The 23476-nt window shown below is 36.9% G+C and overlaps 2 protein-coding genes across 3 annotated transcripts; both read right to left on the reverse strand.

Annotated features, from left to right (window-relative positions):
* Positions 1-45: 45 nt before the first annotated feature.
* Positions 46-9287, reverse strand: LOC113680955 (uncharacterized). Of its 2 annotated transcripts, XM_089206467.1 has the most exons (3): positions 9123-9283; positions 8948-9035; positions 46-3173 (listed from the first exon to the last, which is right to left on the reverse strand). In XM_089206467.1, exon 3 carries the CDS (start codon positions 3141-3143, stop codon positions 303-305), a length of 2841 nt encoding a protein of 946 aa, XP_089062593.1. In that variant the 5' UTR covers positions 3144-3173; positions 8948-9035; positions 9123-9283; the 3' UTR covers positions 46-302. The 2 variants fall into 2 exon arrangements, with proteins under 2 accessions (XP_089062593.1, XP_089062595.1); XM_089206469.1 differs by lacking the exon at positions 8948-9035 and having other exon boundaries at positions 9123-9287.
* A 994-nt stretch (positions 9288-10281) lies between these two features.
* Positions 10282-22252, reverse strand: LOC113680946 (phosphatidylinositol-3,5-bisphosphate 3-phosphatase MTMR14). Its single transcript, XM_027198000.2, has 21 exons — positions 22015-22252; positions 21816-21872; positions 21567-21667; positions 20279-20384; positions 19838-19913; positions 19101-19173; positions 18169-18294; positions 17991-18064; positions 17704-17774; positions 17480-17554; positions 16963-17026; positions 16794-16879; positions 15891-15967; positions 15436-15472; positions 14473-14549; positions 14014-14072; positions 13515-13647; positions 13265-13394; positions 12436-12458; positions 12236-12334; positions 10282-11836 (listed from the first exon to the last, which is right to left on the reverse strand). The coding sequence occupies exons 1-21, from the start codon at positions 22108-22110 to the stop codon at positions 11653-11655; spliced, it is 1824 nt and encodes a 607-aa protein (XP_027053801.2). The 5' UTR covers positions 22111-22252; the 3' UTR covers positions 10282-11652.
* Between the last annotated feature and the right edge of the window lie 1224 nt (positions 22253-23476).

A 23476-nucleotide genomic window follows, 5' to 3' on the forward strand; every position in this document is an offset into this window, starting at 1 on the left:
AAATACTATTTCCAAATGAGTTAAGGGTCAGTGCAGAAATTTATGTGGCTACTTGTTGTGCCAGCTGCTGTATTTGTTAATTTGTTTTTTTCCTCACATACATTTTTCTCTTGCACATCTTTTCCTTTCTGCAAAAACTTTTGAAAGTGTCTGTTTATCAAACCTCATTTGTTTCTACCAACAGTCCTTTTTTTGGATACTCTTGTGTCTTAAAGAAAAGTACAGTTTCCATCTTTTTCTTCTTTCCTTTTCCTATTAAGTTTGTTGAACTGATAAGAAGGCTGTGGATCTCTTGTCCTCTTTCAAAGACAAGGCAGGCAGCATTGAGTTCTCTCCATTCTATGTTGTAACTCAGCTAAGTTTTTCTGAATCATTTTGACATAATCATGCTCGGGTCCGAACTTCTTCGAACAAATGTCCTTTGCATGGGCATAGTAGTCAATTGCTAGCTCAAAGTTACCCATTGCATCCTCCACATCACCTAGGTTATTGTAAGTGGATGCCACATCGACATGGTCTGGCCTAAGCTTTTTCAAGTATATATTGAGTGCATTTTCATAATAGCACCTTGCCTTCTTTAGTTTACCCAGATCCCTGTACACAAGACCCAGTTCATTGTAAGTAGATGCAACCTCTACATGCTCATCTCCAAGCATTTTGATACGTAACAACCATGAATGCTTCAAAAAGACTTTTGCCTGCTTCAGATCGCCAAGGTCACGATGCAGAATACCCAGGTTGTGGTAAGAAGTTGCAATGTCATCATGATCAGGGCCCAGGGTTTTCATTTGAATGTCCATTGCATGTTGGTAGTAGTCTTTTGCCTGCTGAAGGTCACCAAGCTTATTACACACCATACCAAGATTATTGTAAGAAGAGGCAACATAAACATGGTCTGGCCTGAAAGTTTTCAAATAGATGTCTAATGCATGTGAAAAGTAATCCTTTGCCTGCTCCAATTTACCTAAGTCACAATGCACTCTACCCAAGCCACTGTAGGCTGCTGCCTCTGCTTTGTTGCAAGCTACCACACCCAAGTTGACAAAGGCTAAGACCACATTACAACACTTCAATGCTGTGTTTAATTCACAGTGTTCAATACACATTTCTCCAAGTGTTAGAAAGTTTTCAGTGAAGTCTTGAACAGTTACTATGCCACTTTTAGCGACTTCTGAGATTCCTTGCTCAGAAAACAATGGACATGTCTCATTAATCAGATTTGTTACATGGGGGACCATGTTCTTGCAGAGAAACATAGGATCTAAGTCCTTCTCAATTTTGGATGCATGTGAAAATGATGCAATGGCCCCATGGATGACTTTAAGGTGTTCATCCTTTGTGTAGCATTTTATGACAGTATTGATGACTTCCTGGACAACTCTATGAACACGAATGTAGATACAGCCCTCCTCTTCTGTAAATAACAACAATGGGCATCGGCGGAGTTTTGCACCAACCATTTCTTTATCATCAAACTCTTTATCTGTTTCCAAAATGTAGCAGGTGACAATGTCTTGAAGTATTGGTTGTGATGCACAGAGAGAGAGCAAAGAGAATGTTTGATGAATAACCTTGTTAGATGTCATTGCCTTCTCTACAGCAAGTGTTATCGCTGCTGTCATGGATTTTGGGTAAGTTGAGTTAGTTTCTGCCAGTATGTTCTCTGTACTTCTTCGTTTTCCTTCATCCAATTTCTTCAAATAGTCAATCCAACCAAACTTGGAAGCCATCTTGTGCTGTCCAACTTCTCTAACATATGTGGCAGCACTTGCCATGGCAAGAGGTTGGTAGTCTAATACTTGCGCAACTTCTTCTTCCATCTCACTATCTGTGACACCAGAAAGGTGTTTCAACAGAAATCTGGCATCCTCAAGATCCATACCTTTGCTGGCTGAGATATGTTGTATGCGAGAGCTTGTCAATGGGATTGTCATGGTGTCTTGTGTTGTTATTATCATCTGGCCCCTTGCCCACTGCTTGTTCCCAGCATCTGGTAAATAACTATGGATACCGGATGCATCAGTGACATTGTCAACTACCAGCAACCAGGAAGTGTAAAGCTCAATTTTGGTGCTTATTAAGGTCTTGAGATTGGTAATTTTCTCATCTGTGTTCATCTCTCTGGATTTGAGAGTGTTTGTAATAGCATACTCAGGACATTTACAATACCGTGCAAAAGAGACATATGATTCCAAAAGAGCTCCTGTGTTTTCGGCATTTAGTGTCATTACAAATGAAGAGGTAGAATTTGAGTCTTCATCAAAGAAGTGCTTGGCTACCAAACGAGACAACTGAGATTTCCCACTTCCTGGATTTCCAGATATATACAGGATGCTTAAACAGTTTTCATTAGCCCCTTTGAGTGCTTTGAGTTGTTGTCTTATTTCAGCAACCTGACGAGTGCAGGGTGCAACATCATGAGAAGGTGGGGAAGGGAGAATGCAGAATGGAGAGACCTCAGTGTATAGCTGTTCCTCCAAAACCTGCCGTTGTCCTTCCTTTTCTTGAAGTTCCAATTCCTTTTCTTGGAATTTAATTTCTTTTTCTTGGAGTTTCATTTCTTTTGCTTGGAGTTTGTTTTCCTTCTCGCAAACGTCTTGTTTAAGGTCATCCACCTTCCGTAAGACCTCTCCTAACTCCTCTGTTGGAAAACTTCTTTGATTTTGTATTTCTTTGATTCTTGCAGTGGCAAGACCAAGATTGTGAAATGCATTGTGGGCTAAGAGAATATCATTCTTAAATTTTACACTAGAAAGATGGCCTTGTGGTACATGTGCAAATTCTTCATTTCGAAATTTCCTGAGGTCATCCACATTTTTTTGCACAGTTGGATTGAGACTTTGAATGCAATCTGAATACAGGATAGCATAAAATAGCATGGAACAATCCCATTCAGCTCTATTGCCATTCTTCATGGTTGTCAACAGATGGGCATTTTTACTTCTGTTTCGAGAGGACTCCCTATTCCAAAAGTCCATTCCATTTTTAGGTTGATCTTTCCATTCTCCTAAAGTTGTCTTGTAGCGTTTGTCCCATTCACATTTGAAGATTGTTCGCAAACCCTCGGTAAGTATGTCCGTGACAACATAAGATATCCTGTAGTAGTTCAGTTGCTCTGCAGTGTATTGCCAGGCAGTGGCCATATTCAAAATTTCGTTGGTGAAATAGGATACCTATTCCAAAAAAAAGTTCAAACAAAATGTTTTCTGGAAGGTTGTACAAGTGGAGGAAACTTACTGTAGATTGTGCTCGACAGTCAGGGTCATTTAGAAACCTTTTGCATGTTACAGAAGTCTTACAGAAACCAGTGCTTGCTCAGCTATCTACTACTAAAATCTTACATTATTAAAGTGATTAAAGATCAGTCACTTAAGTGTCAACTGATAAATTCTTATCCTTCCATTTCTTTCCTAGTATTTTAAAACACTTCTGCACTACTTTTAGGAGAAAAATTCATATTCATAGGGAAAAAAAAAAATTCTCAAACCCCCACCCCACCCCCTTGCCAAACAAAATGTTTTGTTATTGCGCTCCTCTCCTTATGCATGACACGTATCCCTTGCAAACTGAATTCCCAGTTTTCTGGGAATTCCTAGGAATTCTCAAAGATTCCCAATTATGCAAATGACCTTTGCAAACTGAATTCCCAGTTTTCTGGGAATACCTTGGAATTCTCAAAAATTCCCAACTATGCAAATTAGCTCTGATTTAAAAAGCTTGGAATTACTGGGAATTACTAGGAAAGGAAGACTCCAGTTTTGTGAGGACTTGAAATTCCTAGGAATTCTCCGCTATACAAACTACCTATAATTTAAGAAGGGTGGAATTCTTGGGAATTTCTGGGAATTGAATTTGAGGCAATTTAAATACCCTGAGGTCCACATAAATTCTAAGAAATTCTCAATATCTTGAACGTGAAGGTTTTAAGAAAAGGAGTAATTTCAGAGGCTTAAAACTTTGGCTCAATAAAAGGTATGCTATACAAAACTTACCAAGAGATATACATACATGTATATGCTTATAACTTAAAGATCATGAAATTTATTATTCAAACTAAGTTTTAGTAAATCTCATCATTGGATTTTCTCATGAACCAGCAGTAAATTATTTTAAATGGAAATTGCCAATTAATCCAATGTACTCATATCACAGATTTGCTTTCTAACCTCAAAGGACTCTTGGATTCCATGATCATAAAAAACTTTTTTATTGTGATGCAAATTATGTCTCATGTTCACTGATGTGCCAAAATCATCAAACATTCATTCGCTGTTCCTTGGTACACAACTTCCACAATAATTAACAATAATTACATTGTTATCTAAACTTAAAGAACTTTGTTAGTTATGAACATAAGTTACTTCCCTAACCTACATTACTGGTTGCCTTTGTTAGAAAACCTTGGAACAGTCAAGCTCAGTTGCCTCAAACACTGTCAGAGACTTTTTGTTGACATTATTTTCAGTAGAAATTTCATGCCTTAGACAAACAAATTCAACACCTAATTAATCTTTCTTTTTTCATGATTGTTGTTGCTGTTTTTTTTTCAGTTTTTTGCTCTGTTTTCGTGACTAATTGCTGTAATTTGTTTTGCTGTTTTTATTCTCACCAAATATTTCTGTAAGAGTTCCAATACTTGTGGATCATCTACACACTTTGCAAACATTTGGCATGCAGACAAGACAGAGGTATTCAGTGTTCCCTTTGAGAAAAAACACCTTTTAAATGACATATTCAATTTCCTTTATTTGAAACTCTGATCTGAAAATATTTGTCAACAAGACTTGTTGGTAGTGAGAAGTACAAACCAAGTTTCCTTTCATAACTTAATTTCTTAAATGTCCCAATCACTGGATCTCCCAAAAAATATTACATCTTTTTATTTTTGGTGCAAAATACATGGGCTAAACTTCAGAATACCCCGCAACTCATTTCCGCCTCACTTATATGTGTCGGGAGGCTTTGGAGATCGAGGCATAACACAATAGACGCTATTCTTATTCAATGACATGTAAATGAGTTGCGGGGTATTCTGAAGTTTCTCCAATACATGTCCTTCTTTATATACAAATGAAAAGTGCAAGTCACACTTCAATAATAACAGCTCCAAAGTTTACTTCTCTGTCTGTCAGCTATCAACAAAATTGTTCTATACTTCGGACAGTGCATAACTATTTGTGGACCAGAGTTCCAACGTTCCTCTGTAATCGCATATAGTTACTTCTGTCTCTTGTACAAATGTTTCTCCTTTGTAAGACGCACTCTACTCTGTTGTCAATACTGCTTTAAGTTCAGTGGAAACGACTGACTGAGGAATCGAGATGGCGGTGTTGGAACGTGTTGCTGAACGCTTGCTACGGTCAAGCTTTGTAGATCTAGGTACTGGTACACTGGGATCATCTATGTATCGCTTATACTTCCTAATGTGGTATCCTTCTTTTATAAATGTGAGGGTAAAAGACGATTTGTAGTCGCATTCAAAACTGTGATTGGCTTGAGTTATTTCTCACCTTTGCCATGAACACAACTCAAGTGAGTTTCGAGTTTTTGTTTCCTCGACAACTTTCGGCCACAAATCGTGCATTTGTATTACGATCGATTCTTGTCGATTATTTCTACATAGAGTGAGCTCACATCATTATTTATATCACCAAGGTATCCATCGTCTAGAAGCAGAGAACCGGTCGGAGAAGTCAGAATAAAGTTGTACGATTCTCTTAACACTGCAATCGGCAAGCCAGCGGATTCACTTTGCTAGCCAATGACAAGTCCTAAAAGATCCACGTGATCATGCCCGTGATCGGAAACAAAGAAGACTCCATTTGGCGCTCATCTTCGAATTTACTTTTCATCGGTTGATCGTTTTTCTCGACTGTTTTGCTTAATATAACATTTCTAAAGATAGCTTTTATTGTGGTTCAATGGGAAAATGAGAACAGCGTGAGTGTTGTAAAAGAAAAGAAAGGCGTTGGCGCCGTGGAGTTAAAAGAAGGGCAACAGTTGACATATTGACTGGTACAAACAAGGGTCGAGTGGCCATCTGTATGGGCGGCCGTCACCACCAAAAATACAAGGATGTCAAATAGATCAGCAAATACATAGATGGCTTAAGGATCAGTTGCAGGATAGCATAGCTAATAAAGGAATGGCATGGCCAAATTATAGACAGTCTAGTTTTCCTTAGTGAAACAGAACACCCTAAACATGAATAGTTTAGCCAAATGAGAAACGGTCTAGTAGCCCATGTTGAGTTGGAACATGAGATTTCACACAACGCTACACTGTTTTTATGTACGCTGTACCATTCGACATTACGCTGAGCCATTTCCCGCAGCGCTACACCATATGTGTGTACGCTGTACCATTCTACATTAAGCTGAGCCATTTGACGCAACGCTACACCGTTTGTGCGTACGCTGTGCTACTCGACGTTACCCTGAACCGTTTAACGCAACGCTACACCGTTTGAGTACTGTATTGCAAATGAGTGCTAAGCTATTCGTAATTGAGCTAGTCCATTTCACAATCTCATGTTCCAACTCAACATGGGCTACTAGACCGTTTCTCATTTGGCTAAACTATTCATGTTTAGGGTGTTCTGTTTCACGAAGGAAAACTAGACTGTCTATAATTTGGCCATGCCATTCCTTTATTAGCTATGCTATCCTGCAGCTGATCCTTACACCATCTTTGTATTTGCTGATCTATTTGACATCCTTGTATTTTTGGTGGTGACGGCCGCCCATACATCTGTAAAGCTACGATTTTGAAAGTTTGTGGTGAGTAAAAATTGCGATATTCGTTACGTGATCAAAATCTTATAAAAGAATAGATGTAACGGGTTGAATTAAGCTCACATAACGCTCGGCGCAGCTGAAACTAGAATAATTCTGAGAATCGAATCGGTCACTTGCATGCCGCAGTTTCTTAAGCCTATGCTTTACAATGAAATAAATCTATCAGTAAGGTTTCAAGATTCCTTTAGTCACGTTTGGGAAAATTCAAGATTCATAATAGGAACTGTTATTAAACAAACCTTATTACGTAAAGAAGCCCTCCTTGGTAAAAACAAAATAATGTATTCAGCCCTTTTTTAGTAAAATGTATGGGAGAGATGTACTAACTCCAATATCAAAGTCACTCAATATAACAGAGATTTCTCAATTTGAGAATCCAATGAATGCCCTTTTCCTTATAGCCATCTTAAAGGCCTGGTCTGAGCTTTAATATATATATATATATATATATATATATATATATATATATATATATATATATATATATATATATATATATATATAATTATATTATTAAACCAATTAAACCCCTGAAGAGTGAAGCGATTCACGAAACAGGCTTGTCGGGATATGTAGTTGCGTCGTTTTTTCCTCTCATAATATTTATTCTGCTCTGCTTCAACGTATTGAGCACTGTTCCACGCGAAAATCGACTTGCAGACTTCCTATATATATATATATATTACGACTCTGTAACAATTGCATGTTAAGGCCCCTGAGGAAGGCAAATGCCGAAACGCGTCGGGTCTTGAATAAAGCGTTGAAAACGGAAGCACATTCTCCATTGTGCAAATTATATATATATATATATATATTTTTTTTTTTTTTTTCCAAATTCAGATGTCATGGACTCCAGATACAAAATGGTCAAGCTTCTTGTAGACAACCTCATTGAAGGCCAACTCATTTTGAGCCCAGGGAAAAAATACAAACAGCAGCTAAGTTTGCAGTTTAGGATAACTTCATTCTAATTTATTGTTACAGTTACAAGAAGCTTTTAATTAAAAAATCAATTTTATTTATCTGTAATTAACCCCTTCACTCCCAAGAGTGCTTGGTTTTCAAATATAATTTTAAGATATTGTATTTTATGGAAAAGAATCAACAGATTTTATTCACAATTTGTGTCAAACCAAATTTAATGATTGGTTAGGACTATTTTACATGAATAGCTGTAATTGAGGATTAATCTGTATGAAGTTTTCAAGAAAAGAAAAATAAATCAAATTCCATCCTAATATTATCACATGTTGATGTTAATAATTAATCAAAAATATTTTACATGTAAGCCTTAATTAAGCTTGTAAATAAATTTCATTGAATACTTGAATTTTAGCTGGGTTTTTTTAATTTAAAGTATTTATTTTATATCATTAGCCTCAAATTTTTGCTTAAATTTCCCAGTAATTCTTAAACATTCCTAAAAATTCCTGAAAATTCCCAGAAATTCCAAGGAATTTTTTTAGATTTACAGCTTTTCACGGAAAGTTATTGGTTCACTGAGTTGGAATTCCTAGGAATTCCTAGGAATTTCAAGTCCTGTTGGCTATAAATTTAGAATTTCTAGGAATTTCTAGGTTTTTAGAACCAGAGTTGTTATGGTTGGTAATTCCTAGGAATTCCCAGTCCGAATTTACCGTGAAAATTCACACCTTTATTCCTAGGAAAAAATTCCTAGGAATTCCAAAATCCATTTCGCAAGGGATTCGTGCTAGCCTCGCGCTTGCTTTCGTCCGCTTATAAAACAAAAAAACTACACCTGTTCTGCAGGCTAAAACAAAAGAAAGCCTTAATCTCAGAGGTAATCGATTGTTTCCGCCATTGTTTTACAACAAATCGCATGTATGAGGTATGGGGTACTACGGAAATGACACGATGATAATATTAGCAAGCGGACGAGTTTATTTCGAGGCTATAAATTGACAGAAGATTCTTGAACCCCGCAGCGTTTTCGTAAGTTTCCCGAATATAAAATTCCAAACTGGAGCGTATCACTCCAAATTGTGATCTAATGTTTACGCTTTTGTTTTCTCTTGTATCAATTAACTGAGTAGGTAATGAACTGAAATTGCCACCTCAGCGTTTTCCCATCACAATCACATTGTTCTGAAGAATTCCACCACATAAAGACATCGCGGTGAAAATCTCACCCGTTAGCGGGTCTGTGATCTTACACTGTTACATCTTGAAACAATGACCAGCCCTTTCATCTGAGAATCTTGCTTCGGTCTTAGAGTTCTGGAATGTTGTTTTGGTTTTTTTCCGCTTTGAGCAAATTGCCAGCATGTAACGTCATGTCAATGATCACAAGTAAATCAAGCTTACCTTTTCAAAATATTCTGAAAACCTTGAGCAAAAATCAGCAATGCTTTAGTTAGGGCGAAGAACTATGAGGGTACTATCTCAAACTGCAGTAAATAATACACATCAGGAACTAATAAGCAAGAGCACGACTGACTCTCAAGTCGAGCGCCCTTCCGTCACATGCTTGTCATATGAGTCACCACCACAAATTCCCCTACCCTCTCCCAGCCGCGGGCGAAAAAGTTTGGTAAACGCCCGCCCGGCCGTGATTCGTAAAAAATGATACAACGCAGTTCAGATTTACTTGCTGTCCTCGGCTAACCTCATTCCAGATGTCAGATATGTTATTTCAATTACACTCGCCACGCGCCGGGGGGGGGGGGGAACCTACTACACTTAGGCTAACACGTACCCGTTTTCGTTTGAAAACGCAACTTTTTCGTCACGGGTACGGTTTCTGTCCACACGCATCCCATGAAAACGATCACTGAAAACGGAACTTTTCAAAAAGCTCTCAAGAGTGGAACATTTTGACAACGCTGTTTTCGCGCGTACGTATGGACGGACGAAACCGGAACTTTTCTAGAATGTGACGTCACACTATTAGTGCTAATCGACCCTGCGCAATGTTACAAACTTATTTAAGATGACGGGCAGGTGCTTCACTTTCTTGTCTTTACGACTTCAGCTTATTTCACATCTAATTGCTTGCTTTCAAGTAAATTAAGCTTTACCATTTGTTCAAGCTGACGATAAATGAATAAAGGAGGTAAGTTTCTAAAGAAACTGTGGTGCTGCGTCGGTAGGAGAGTGTAACAAGTAATTTAGTGTTAACAACTGAGTTGAAGACGTAAATTGATCACCGTACAGAGATTAAAGGCTAGCGTTTCGAGCGTTAGCCCTTTGTCCATCGCACTGACGAGGGGCTAACGCTCGAAACGTCAGCCTTTAAACTCTTTACGGTGGTCAAGTTACGTTTTCAACTCAGTTGTTAACGCTAAATTGCCTATTCCAGAGGGTACTTTCTCTACCGGTGTCACGAGGCGGAATTCTGAAACTTCAAAATAATTGTGTGGTAGACCGTAAAGAGAATTACTAATGAGATATTGAAATTAAAATCTCTAAGAAACCTTCAAAACATATTCAAATAACAACCAACCAAACGATATTTGACACATTCTGAAACAAATATTGAGAACACTCTTTAATTTGATATTAGGTGTGAAGTGACTTTAAAATACTCTCAGAGATTATCAAGAATTTCATCTTTCAAACAAGTATTATTACCTATGAATATATTTGGATGCGAATATTATCAGAGAAGAGGAAATTTTCAATGTATTTCACCACAATTTGTTAGTATAGGAGGACTGTTAACAATTTAGCATTACAAGTAATGCTATTTTCAAAAAGATTTAATTTCTTCAACAGATCAACTCTTCTAGTTCGCAGTGGGAAACTAGTAATGCTGCTTCTTCTGATTAACAAAATATTCGTTATCAACAACAATTAGATACTAATTTTGTCTTTATAATTTCCTTCCATGTTAGATGGTTTACGTGGTCTTGCAACAATTCCTGCCCAGACTTCTCTCCTGAAAAAATTATCGGCCGGCAGAGAAAGAAGGAAAAACATAGTTGTTAATTCCTCCAAAGATCCCTTGCGCTTTGCGCTCGGTACTAATTGTCTGAAGATTGTTTACACAGTCCTTCCAGAAGAGGCTGGTCAGTTGGTATATGAGACTAAGCACTGATTCACTTGAAGTTAAGAATTGCAGAGAGTTTATCGTTGTCGAAATTTTGGAAGGTCTATTCTGGTCTGCACTGTTTGTATTGATTTGTTTTCACTGCATTTATAAGCTACGTAAAATTCAGTTTAGTTCTGTGATTTCACTCGTTTTAAAGAATTTCGTCGAATGTTTTTCTCTCAAGTTAGGTGAAAAGAAACTGAGTTCAGCAAACAAAAACTACACTTGATTTGGACAACACCTCTCGCCTTAAGAAAGCTAATTTTCTTAAATTTCTGACTAACGCAACTCTTAAAACTCGGTTTACCGTAGAAGTAATTTAAAATACGACGCGAACATTGCATTATTACCGATGAACTAAAAATAAACTAACCTCGTTCCTAGGGTCCTCTCTCTTCCTTCCTTCTAGGGAGGAAGAGAGTTGACCCATAAAAACGAGATTGAAAGTAATTTCCAAATTTTCTCTTCTTTGACGAAAGGGATATCATTCTGAAGATAATCATCACAACAAAAGGACTTAGTCGCAGCACAACTGAAAGTCAGGACATTCAATGGGAATGAATAAATAGCAATTTAACAATGGACAATCCACTAGGTGGCTCATCTTGTCCATTGTTTCTGCATCGAATTGGAATTTGGTATTTAGGGCATTTAGAGATAGGGGCGCATAGGACAGTGACAGAGGACCATGAAGTGCGCAAACTCGGTTTAAGTACTACAACAGGTGCAATTTTTTGTTAAAGGGTGTTCAAACAATTTTCATTTTCTTTTTAAGAATCGTGAATTGAATTCGAATTGACTAAGCTAAACGACGGTACCCCATCCTTCCCGTAATTTCTCGGTTACTTGATCAAGAATACTCGAGAAGGAATTGCCAGCTTCGTACTTCGTCGTGTAGCCGACAGCCTTGAAATAAAGTTGATGAAACAAGCTACGGATGGCTCCTAAGCGCACCTGTCGTTCAGAGCACTCGTCCACGCTTTCAGCTCTGTAAATAGACACAAAATGAGGAAGGGTCACGCATTGTGTACGAAATACTAGCAAAGCGGAGCTACATAGCACCCTGACTAGCTGTTTAGCATGACAAACATTTCTGAGTCACAGAGAATTCAGTTAACATGTGACCCTACTCCAAACAATCACAGCATAGATTCTTTCCCGCTCTTTTCCCAAGTTACACCATTTTTCCCGCAATCATTTATACCAGCTATACACTTTCCGCCATTACGACTGTTTGCACATCTTCCCACCCTTAGCACCAGCTGCATGATTTCTTTGTGTTCTGATTGGTTCACTAGCTTATTGACAGTGGTTTGACAAATACAATATGACCTTGTAACTAAAAAACCGTTGCTCGGGCGGCTACAAACATGCAAACAAAACTCACAAGCTTGTTGAGCTGCTGCCATGTCCAAGTGCGGATATTGGAGAATCTCGTACAGTGGTAGTTCCGTTCGGACTCCCTGTTCCTGATATCAACTGCCAGCTTGAAAAAGAAAAGTAATAATTTATTTGGGGTGGGTGGGGAAATTTACTCCAGGTTTAAAACTCGAAAGAAAGATAGAAAGTTAAATGAGTTTAAATTACCTTCCACATGTAGAGGACGGTTTCTGAAAAGAAGACACGGGAAAAAAGGACAGTTGAATAATAGATTAAAATGTAATACTGTGGTCAAGTCCAGCAAGTGAAAACTTCCTCTAGACAGGATGTCGTCGTAATACAACATAAAAATTCTCACTTGAATCTGGCAAGGGTATGTAGGGGTAGGAATATAGAATAAGCAGTAGAATCCTAAAAAGAAAACTTAAAACAAAAATTTCGCAAATTGTTCAATAATGAAAGTGAAATGTGATCATCGCAGTAAATTTTCCAATTTAAGCAATTGGAAAGAAGAAGCCTGAAAAAAATCAGGGCTTCAACGGGATTCGAACCCGTGACCTCCGCGATACCGGTGCGATGCTCTACCAACTGCGGTTGTAGATGAAAGTGAAATGTGATCATCGCAGTAAATTGAAGCCCTGATTTTTTTCAGGCTTCTTCTTTCCAATTGCTTAAATTGGAAAATTTACTGCGATGATCACATTTCACTTTCATCTACAACCGCAGTACAAATATGAATTATTTCATATAAAAACTTCACATCATTTCACTGCACGGGAAGATATGAACTCAATAAATTGACCTCGCTCCCAATGTGTGGCTTCATAGCTCAGTTGGTAGAGCATCGCACCGGTATCGCGGAGGTCACGGGTTCGAATCCCGTTGAAGCCCTGATTTTTTTTAGGCTTCTTCTTTCCAATTGCTTAAATTGGAAAATTTACTGCGATGATCACATTTCACTTTCATCTACAACCGCAGTACAAATATGAATTATTTCATATAAAAACTGTTCAATAATCAGAGCGCCTGTCCATACTTGATCAGATGGAGTTGAGTTCTTTCTTGACCGACGTGGAACCGGAAGAGGACTGGTGGACTGGTGACGAAATTCATGATCTGCGTGAGAACGAGGTGGAGAGTGATACGCTGCGCGTGCGCCGTTACAACTGAGAAGGAAAAAGAACAGATTCCTATTATCAAATCAGCATTTGAAGCAGTATAATACTCTCATTACACAACAAAGTGGAACCAAAGGAACGAATATCATCGAGAACTAATCAACTTACATGGTAAATGAGGAAGAAGCTAATTCTGAGTCTTCTGCTATCTCCTGACCTATGAAAAAACTTGTTCTTTGTTCTGACGTCATGCTACTACAGCTACTCAAACTTGAGTTACTCCCGCGTGACAGTCGATCATCTGTGTAGGAAAAAAAGAATTTGCTCAGCGTCACACATTATATCTGTTATATCATGCCATTGGAAATATTCAGGCTTCAGTAACTCCCGCGTAAAAATCGATAAACTGAGTATCATCTGTCAATGGAAAATTGATGGTGAAAAATGTCAACTCAGAAGAAATGGGATGTCACATGTTACACTATAAAGCTGTTGTGTCTCGCCACTGTAACTTCCCAAGCTCAATTTACTTGCAAGAGACAAGACTCTATCCATGACCACATCAACACGCCATCACTTTTCGTTTCTTTCTGAAAAGCAGGTGCAAATTAAAAAGCACTTAATAAAACACTTTCAAAGCAGTGACAGTCAAGTACGCTAAACCTACCTAATAACACTGCACCAACATCAAACTGACCTATAGAGTCACTTCGCTTATCACCAGCTCTGATAATAAAGCATACAACTTTGTTAGACCATGAGATTAGCAAAAGAGGTCTTTGACGATAGTCATTTTCCGAAAATATATAGGATAAAAGGTGGAAGGAAAGTGTACTCGACTCTGTTTTAGGAGGATTTATGCCTGCCTAAGTTTCCAAATTTGCACCCCATTTTGCGAAGAATTTGCACGCAAAATAATGCTCCATAGAAGAAATAAGTAAATTACCAACATCCAACACTGCCTAATTCGTGTAACACATGGCGTAACACTTTGTTCGTGGACACAATGTGCCTTGGAAGTTTTTTTGAGCTGAATGAATCCGAACGACTGCTAGTAAGTATACTTTGTCATTTTAATCTTATGATGTCTCATCAAAAAGAAACAAACAAACAAACGCTCATGTACCTCCGGGTTAAAGATGAATTTACAGAAAAGTCATCTGACGCTATGTTTTTCAAGAAATTGAAACAAAAGAAGAAAACCTGAAAGAAAAACATCAATAAGTAAGCAGTGAAAAGAGACATGATTTCCGTAATCAGGGACATTTCCTGCCGGGTGATATATTGTTCCTAATCAAGTTAAAGGTAAAAATGAAGAACAGTACCCGAAAGATATTGTCGGCCGACAGTCGGTAATGTGTCGGTAACCTGTCGGCCGACAGTTGACCGACAGGTTACCGACAGCCGAAAATAGGAATCATTGTTCACTATTACCAAGTTAAGCAATGATACTCGTGAGTGAGATGAGATCTTGGCAATTGCAGAAATGAAGCCTGAAAAAATTCCGGCATCGATCGAATGCGAACTCCTGCTTTCAGATACTATAAATAAAGGGGGTAAGTTTCTAAAGAAACTGTGGTGCTGCGTCGGTGGGAGAGTATAACAGGGTTATTTAGTGTTATCAACTGAGTTGATAACGTAAATTGGCCACTGCAAAGAGTTTAAAAGCTGATGTTTCGAGCGTTAGTCCTTCGTCAATCGCTCTTAACGGCGGCCAATTCACCTTATGAACTCAGTTGATAATACTAAATCACCTTTCAGATACTAGTGGAGTGGTGCTTCCAGCTGAGCCACAAAGCCACACGCTGGGCTAGAAGCGAGGCAAATTTGAGAGGGTCCTCAGTGTATGCTTAAGTTTCAGTTAACCCTTTGACCCTTAAGAGTGACCAGCATCTAATTTCTCCATACAATATCACCCCTGAATCACACATTAAGTTCACGAGAATACGGGAAATGATCACCAAATAAAGAAGCTCTTGATTTTCATACAAATTCTCCTTATCAGCACCTTAAAAAATGTATAGTGAACAGTATGGAGAATATGCATACTGATGTTGGGGTGTAAAGGGTTAAAAACTGAGATTCTAACCTCTTCTCCACGCTGAAGTCTCTCAGGGAGACCATGCCTTCAGTAAGAGACAAAAGAGTAGTAACTATACATTTCTACCAAAGGAGAATCACACGAAGAAAAATCTTCCTACGTTATCTAACCCATGATTTCAAGACGCGTATTATCTTCAGAAGATCTGATAAGCTTGCCGTAGTAGGAGATGGAAGTGTTAGTTAAGACAACCCCGCAACTTCTCTTCCGTGATTTCTTCCTTAACCCTTAAACTCACACGAGTGACCAAGACAGAATTTCTCCTTACAATATCAATACAATATCAACCAGGGAAGTGATGAGAATAAAGAAAACTATCAATTTGGGGATAATTAGTTGATCTTCTACTAAATTCTCTGAACTAACATTATATAAATTGTATTGTTGACCGTAAGGAGAATTACAAATTTGATCCAGAGGTTAAAGGGTTAAGTAACTCTTACCCAAATAAGAACCAGTCATAAGCTATTGTAAGAAAAAGTAGCTCTGCAGGACTCAGCGACTGATGAATTCTTCCATCCTATACGCATAAACAATGAGAGAAGTTAGAGTATGAAAACTGTTGAATAAAGAAGATTGTAAATTTGAAGTTCCTTGTCATCAAATAAAAAAAGTTGTCACTGTAGAAATCGTAAGCTCAAATGTTATCACTGAATAGCAACAGAACCCAATTTTGTCCGTTAACTGGCCTAATAACCCATTTCAAAAGATAATTGAACCCTCGACATATGGGTCAATCACTTGCTCTTGCCTCGTGATATACAAACTCTTCTCGTTTTAATACCAAATACTCAAATATTGGGATAAGAGAGATGGCAAGTTTGAGCTCGGTAAAGAAATAGAGAAAGATATTTTTGCGTCTTGTCACGAGCGTGGGACGAAGGAAAAATTCTGAGTTTCCATGAGGACCGAATCTCAGACCTTCAGATTCCACGCTTCGTTGCTCTACTACTGAGCCACGGAGACTACGGTGAGAGACTCTACGGTCCTTATGAAATCTATTACGACATTATGACAAGCGTCCTGTATACTGCTAGGATCAGCAATGTCGATAGATCCATGTTTGTAAATAAAATAAGAGAAATGGTAAGTGTTGAGCTTGGTAAAGAAATAGAGAAAGATGTTTTTGCATCTTGTCACGAGCGTGGGACAAGGAAAAAATTCTGAGTTCCCATGAGGAATCTATCCTCAGACGCTAGTCATATGAACTTTGTAAAAGAACTCATAGGGACTTTTTCTTTGTCCCACGCTCGTGACAAGACAAAAAACACCTTTCTCTATTCAAATATTCTCCAAACATTCAGTGTGGGTTACTAAACCAGTCAACCAATAGATGATGATCTCACCGCCCATAAAGACATCCTAAGGAGTGAAATAAATAAAGGAGTTCTGTCCCATCCTGAAATGCAGTGTATCAACAGTCCTCCTTCACCTAAATGAAACAAAAGTCAGTTCATCTGATTGCACTTGTAAAATTAAACATGTCCTGTAGAACAGCTGGTGTAGTGAGCTTACCATCTTTAACACAGCTTATCAAAAGATTAAGATAGTTTTGAGTCAGTGTTACGAGATCCCATAACTGTGAAAAAGAAAAAGAAAAAGAACCAAAATAAGACTGGGCCAACATGTTATCACTGCAAAATATCATATAATCTTAGATCAAATTTTTCACTAAACAGTTATGTATCAGTTGATTATCAAAAAGAACAATTTCCCCCATCATATGACTTATGTTAATTCTTCTAGATGACAAACAATATACTGTAACATAAAAAATCTGTATATGAATATCGTGAACAGTGGAAACATTGTGTTGAGTTATTTCATTGGTTATGCTTATTATGGTTATGCCATTGATAGCATATTTTGAGAAGCTGAGGTTCCAAGTACTAGCCTTCTGTTAGAGCAGTTAAGAAATCAATGGCCTTGTTTTATAATGAGTCAGCCTACTAACATTATAAAAAAAATGTCTAATTTATTCTTGATTTAAAGTAATCACTCTATTTTTTAACCAACATTTTTTACATCAAACCTGATAGTTGTGCCATTCGATTCCTTGACGATGCAGTAGCAAATCAGGAACACTTAATTTTGTGTCAACATAATCCTACAAAAGGTGAGAAGACTATTAAGCTAAAGATTCTTAAAGAAACAACGTCAACAATAAAACTTACAGGAAGCTAACAAACAACTCTCAAATATTACTTATTTTCAAATAACAAGTAAGAAAACGCACAAAAGTCCTTGATATATTACCTGTTGCCAATTGAAATGTAAACCATCTGCATTGTACTCATTCTCCTTGAAGTCTCGAAAAAATTCACAGCCTTTGGAAAGAGAAAAAATTAACATATTGCAGTACAAATAACATCTCATGAATTCTCATTAGAGCTAACCTAACTCACTACCAAAATAATGAAAAAAAATTTGTGTTGTTTTCCTAAGTTTTAGTTTGAATTAAACCTTTCTTCAAATGTTACAAATTTCACTTGTATTTGGAAAAGAGTTACAATGGAATCAAACAATGTCTTTATAGCATTTACCTGGATAAGGAACAGAACACAAACAGAAGTCCGAGTATCGCTGGATTTTGTCCACCTTCTCTGAAGATGACACCCTAAAAATGTTCAACACATATTTATCAAATATTTGTTTAATGATTAAAACATAATTTACTAGTGATCTTCACAATGAACTAACATTGTCACAACAAATTCTCACCTCATTCCAAACTTGACTTTTTTTTTCTCCACCATCAAGTCACAGATGTATTTTACTTTGAGAGTTTTGAGCAAGCGAATATCCTGACCTCTGATGCGGTCAAATAAGTCATATTCACCACTGGCACTAGTGAACAAATTAAAAGAGGGCAAATTTTGTTTGAGTTAGACCCTCTCAACATTATCAACTGATTCCAACATGTAATTACTTTCCCTTAAAATTTAAAAAAATCAAATGAATTTAATATATTAAAGTTCACATGGCAACCAGGTGAACAATCAGACATAGTTTGATGCTACTCTGGTTTGCAGATTTAATGAATGTAACCGAAGAAGTTACAATTCATAGACCCAATGTTTCGACACTCCTGTCTACTGCCTTCATCAGGGGTCAATTATGATGGGGTCATTCCCTGATGAAGGCACTAGACAGGAGTGTCGAAACGTTGGGTCTATGAATTGTAACTTCTTTGGTTACATTCATTAAATCTGCAAACCAAAGTAGCATCAAACTATGTCAAATGAATATTTTGCTTATTAAGTATCTATACTGCACACTAAGAATTCTTGTAAGAAAAGCAGCTGCTTTGAAAAATCATTTATTTTAAGTTACTTTTTGCCACATGTTTTGACAACTGAATGTGGCATAAAGAAAGGTGTGTTTTGACTCCTCATGAGAACTAAAGGAATGGAACACAAGACATTCAATAATTGAATGTCTTGGGCCACTGAGTTACAAAGATCTGAACAAAGAGCTCAGCCATTATCAGGTTCTTACGTGAAAAGCTTTGCATACTGCTAGGTCCAGCAGTGTCCACAGCATCATTCAATTATATAAACAGATTTAAAGAAAGGCAGAAAAGAAATGCCTTGCCTTTAATTAATATAATCCTTAATAAATATCAATATTTAAAAAATATCAATATTATTCACCTTGAATAAAGAGACCCTGTTCCATTCACTCCATTAACTTCTTCTAGTGGATTATCAGGGATACTTTCACCACCTACATTTAGAATAAAAAAGATAGTAAGGTCTAAGCTCAGTAGGGAAAGAGAGAAAGATGTTCTTCGTCTTGTCACGAGCATGAGGGAAAGAAAAAATTTTGAGTCCCCACAATAAGTTCTTCACGGAGAATTTTAAAGGAGTTCCTGATGGGGAATTTTTATGAAGTTATTCATGGGGAATTTTTTAGGAGCTCCTCATGAGGAATTTTTTCTTCATCCCATGCTTGTGACAAGATGGAAAACATCTTTCTCTACAATTATTTTACATAGCATTTATTAATAAATGAGAACACAATTCAGAAGGGGCCTTTCAGCAGTTTCACTGCTTCCTAACCATCCTCGATTTTTCAATACACAAGATAACTGTCTCAGATTCTTTCACATGTCACTTTTTACCGTAATATTGGTATTGGAGCTTAGCAATTAGAGAACTGTTATCAACCTAACCTTATCACTGATGTCCATGTCAGTGAAAATTGAAGTTTCCATTATATCTCATGAATGATTGCTGATAATCTCAGAAATCCAAGACAAGTCAGAAAAATAGAAACATTCTTGATTTCATCCCAAAAAATCAGAGATCTCTACATGTTAGAGTTCCATTTATGGGAAAGATACTACAAGGTCTTCAGTCACAATATTTATTTCCGAATACATTCTTACCAGCAAAAAGGAAATCATATCCAGATCGACCATAAATTTCAGGTCCTCCTGATAATGTAGCTGATCTGCAAATATTCTAGAAAGCAAAATTAAAAAACCTTTAGTTTCACTTTGCAAGAATTAATAATCAAACTTTTTCAGACAAGCCTTCGTTGGAAGTCTATCTCTCTGATTCTTGTTTGTTCATTATGCATGTATTTTTAATAAGTTACAGAATAGAGTTCTAGTTTCTGAATCAGATTTAACTTCTCTAGGACAAATAAAAGGTCTTGTCTGTTATAAAATAAGATTATTGTTTATAACAAGGAAATCTGATCCCTGAGAAAAATGACAAAACTGAAACTAAAACACTCATGAAGAAAGGAAATTCTCATTTGCCATGGTAACCATTCATAATTAGGAAAACTGTTCAAAAGATTTGTTTTGTTTGACAAACTTTACCTTTCCCTCAAAGAGAATAACTGGAACAACAAATCTTGATCTACATCTGGCAAATCTAGCCTTCACAAACAGATCCCGAAGTTCCCTTGCATCATTTGCTTTTTGACTGAGGAGTGAAAAATAATTGTAAACCAAAACCATTTGTCCCAACCATACTAAATCTTCTCTTGTCTTAACATTAATTTGATTATATTAAATCACCACCTCCATTTATCAAAAGGTTGTCACATTAATTATGAATCCAGTTTGAAAACTATGCTAAATTCCACTTCTCTTTAAAAATATAAATTTCCCAAAATAAGCTTTTAGGCACACTTTCCCTTTTACATGCTTCACTTCAAGTCCAAATTAGGGGTGTGTCTCTAATTTTAGTTTTGCTTGGTAGGATGCTCTTACTTACTGACAAAGTTAACCCTTTAACTCCCAAGATCTGATTATATATTCTCTCCTCTAGCTGTTACACATATCCTTGTAAATTAGTAATGAGAATTTAGTGAAAGATCAAGATAACAACTTCTACCTGATAAGTTTCAATATTCTCATTACCTGTTTGCTGAATAATGTAAGGATATTATAGGGAGAAGTTTCATGTTGATCACTTCTAAGAGTTAAAGGGTCAACTTAAAAATTTTGTGGGATATATTCAAAACGTACTAGTTAAATTCAAAATGAATCCAGCAAGTAAACATCATGTAAAATTAAAACTGTCTGAGCATTACTGAGGTGACCTATGAGTGGCATTCTTAACAAATGCAATCCAATTTTTGTCTTAAAACTGGAAATGTGCTTTGACATGTCAGTTGCTGTGTTGTCACACGAAAAAATGCCCAAAACAGGTTTCCTATCTCTAATATCTCTATATGAGTCACTGAGTGTTACAAAAAAAATTACAACATTTATTGTGGTTACAAATAGCTATTTGCTTAATAATAATCACACCAATCACTGAACAGTAACTGACACTAAATTGATGGGGCAATATATTTAAATTTTTGATGAGATTTCCATTATTAGCCTCATACTTCATCATGCATACCAAAAAAAACAATGGTAAAAAACAATAGATTGCCTTGGGGACCACAGCTTTTTTTTACCATGAGGCTGTGCGGAAGTCTTACCCGATATTTCCCTTTGACACTCGAGCTCGGAAGGAAATTTCTCCAAAGGTTTAAAATTTTCAGGACGACGGTGAAGTCAGTGGACACAAAATTTACTGAGCAACCTAGTAATTTAACTATATAACAATATAACAAATATCAGATTTTCTCAAGTACAGATAGAGAGTTACCTTTCGTTCTTGTCTGACTCTCCACAATGAAGCTTTGACTCTAAAATAACCAGTTTGAGCGGGTAATGGTTGCACAAGTCTCCATTGCTGTTGGTGATTGTCTAAATGTAAAAAAAAAAAAAAAAACACGTTTTAGCAATATGCAAACACATGAAACTTTGGTGAACATCACCCTAGTTACGCACAGGAAACAAAAACCCATGCGATTTCTCGAAACTAACTGACGAATGACGAATTCAATTGACTAACCGTAAATTTGTAATCTTTAGAAAAGAGCTGTAAGCATTTCTTCTGGATGCCCTCTATCTGATAAAATAAAAACGAAAAAAAAATGATTGAGTAATAGTCTTCGTAGTCGTGATAAATCATAGATAAAATCTACTTGAGGATACAAGTTTGTAACGATATTTAATCCTGAATTCTCATAAAAGTGTTAGGAAATTATCACCTTCGAGTTGGCATCCCGCGCTCTGTAAGGATATTTTGAAAAATAATGCACTAGTTCAGACAGCTCGCTGCTCGAAACCTCCTCATCAAAACTCATAAGTGCCTTATCGTTCAAAAAGAAACCAATTACGGCAAATAAAACAAAGAGATATTCAACCCGGAACCATTTTCCGCTTTCGCGATCCCCAACTACCAACGTGGAGCGCTTGTTTACGTTACGCCACAACGCATACTGAGTTTCGACAAACCGCTGGACAAGGCTCGGTTAAATTAGAAAAATAGAAAAATAGATACGTAATAGGTTCATGTGACTAGTAATTTATCATAAGACTTCTTGCGAACAGTATCCTAAAAAATGCTTATAGAACAGTATTTCTTTCAAAATTTGCCCATGAATCTGTCATACTCTAAAAGTAATCGACGCCATTGGTTTTTCAAAACATTGCACAATGTTGTTTTTTCCGAGCGAAAATCATGAAAAGAAATAGAGGGAACAACCAAATTCTGTAGAGTCGGCCACTAGTGTCCAAAATCCTAAATCGGCAATTAGCGCCTAAAATCTAAAATCAAGAATCGGACACAAGTGTCAAAAATCTTAAAATCATATTCTAATGTTCAAAATAACATATCGAACATTATTGTCTAAAATCAAAATCGGCCACAAAGTGTCCAAAATCAAAAATCGCACTCTAATGTCCAAATTCTTAAAATCAGACGTTAGTGATTGTTAGGAATAATTGTTATTGTGAATAGAAGCTCCTAGAAATCTTCAGTCATGCTGACATGCATACTATAGAATTTTCTAGAAAAAAGAAGGTAGCGTTGTTTTCATACTAAACAGAAGACCTGCAGCATCCTACATATTTATGCGTAGTCTCTTCCACAAGAGAAAGACGATTGAAGCGTATAGTGAATAATTAAAATTCAAACAGTAATCATATGGTTACAGTTAATAATATTAATAATAATAATAATAATAATAATGATGATGATGATGATGATAAAAATAGTAATGTGATAATAATTTATAGGGGCTAGTTTAAAAGCCTTAGGGTTCCTCTATCCTCTAATGATCGTTAAACAACACTTCTTTTATTTTTACAATTTCTTTGCGATTCCATTTTTGTGAGACCCTTGTTTCACACAAGGCATTCCTCGTTTTAGGATATTCCACCATTCTATTATTCCCACCTTGTTAAACTTCAGGTATCTTGAAAGGAGAGAACTCAAATGTGTATCGAGTATCGAACTAATGGGATACTCCCCACCCCCTCCCCCCCGAAAAAAAATATGACAACAACAGAAGCACTGAGAAACGTCAGGTCGAAATTAAATCAAAATCGGAATTATATTGTTACTGACCGTCACCCTCTCACTCACTCGTGCCCGTTTCATGGCGGCTTCGCTTCCTATCAAAAAAGAGGCAGCAGCCACAAAAACGGGTCTAAACAGAAAAACTGTTA

Source organism: Pocillopora damicornis, chromosome 5, assembly GCF_964200805.1.
Source record: "Pocillopora damicornis chromosome 5, jaPocDami1.2, whole genome shotgun sequence".
NCBI lineage: Eukaryota > Metazoa > Cnidaria > Anthozoa > Scleractinia > Pocilloporidae > Pocillopora > Pocillopora damicornis.

Coding starts and splice junctions, on each gene's coding strand:
- LOC113680955 (XM_089206469.1), bottom strand. CDS start 3,143: ATGGCCACTGCCTGGCAATACACTGCAGAGCAACTGAACTACTACAGG.
- LOC113680946 (XM_027198000.2), bottom strand. CDS start 22,110: ATGAGTTTTGATGAGGAGGTTTCGAGCAGCGAGCTGTCTGAACTAGTG. Junction 19,174..19,837: donor ATATGATTTCCTTTTTGCTG/GTAAGAATGTAT, acceptor TTCTAAATGTAG/GTGGTGAAAGTATCCCTGAT. Junction 15,968..16,793: donor TTAGGATGTCTTTATGGGCG/GTGAGATCATCA, acceptor TTATGCGTATAG/GATGGAAGAATTCATCAGTC.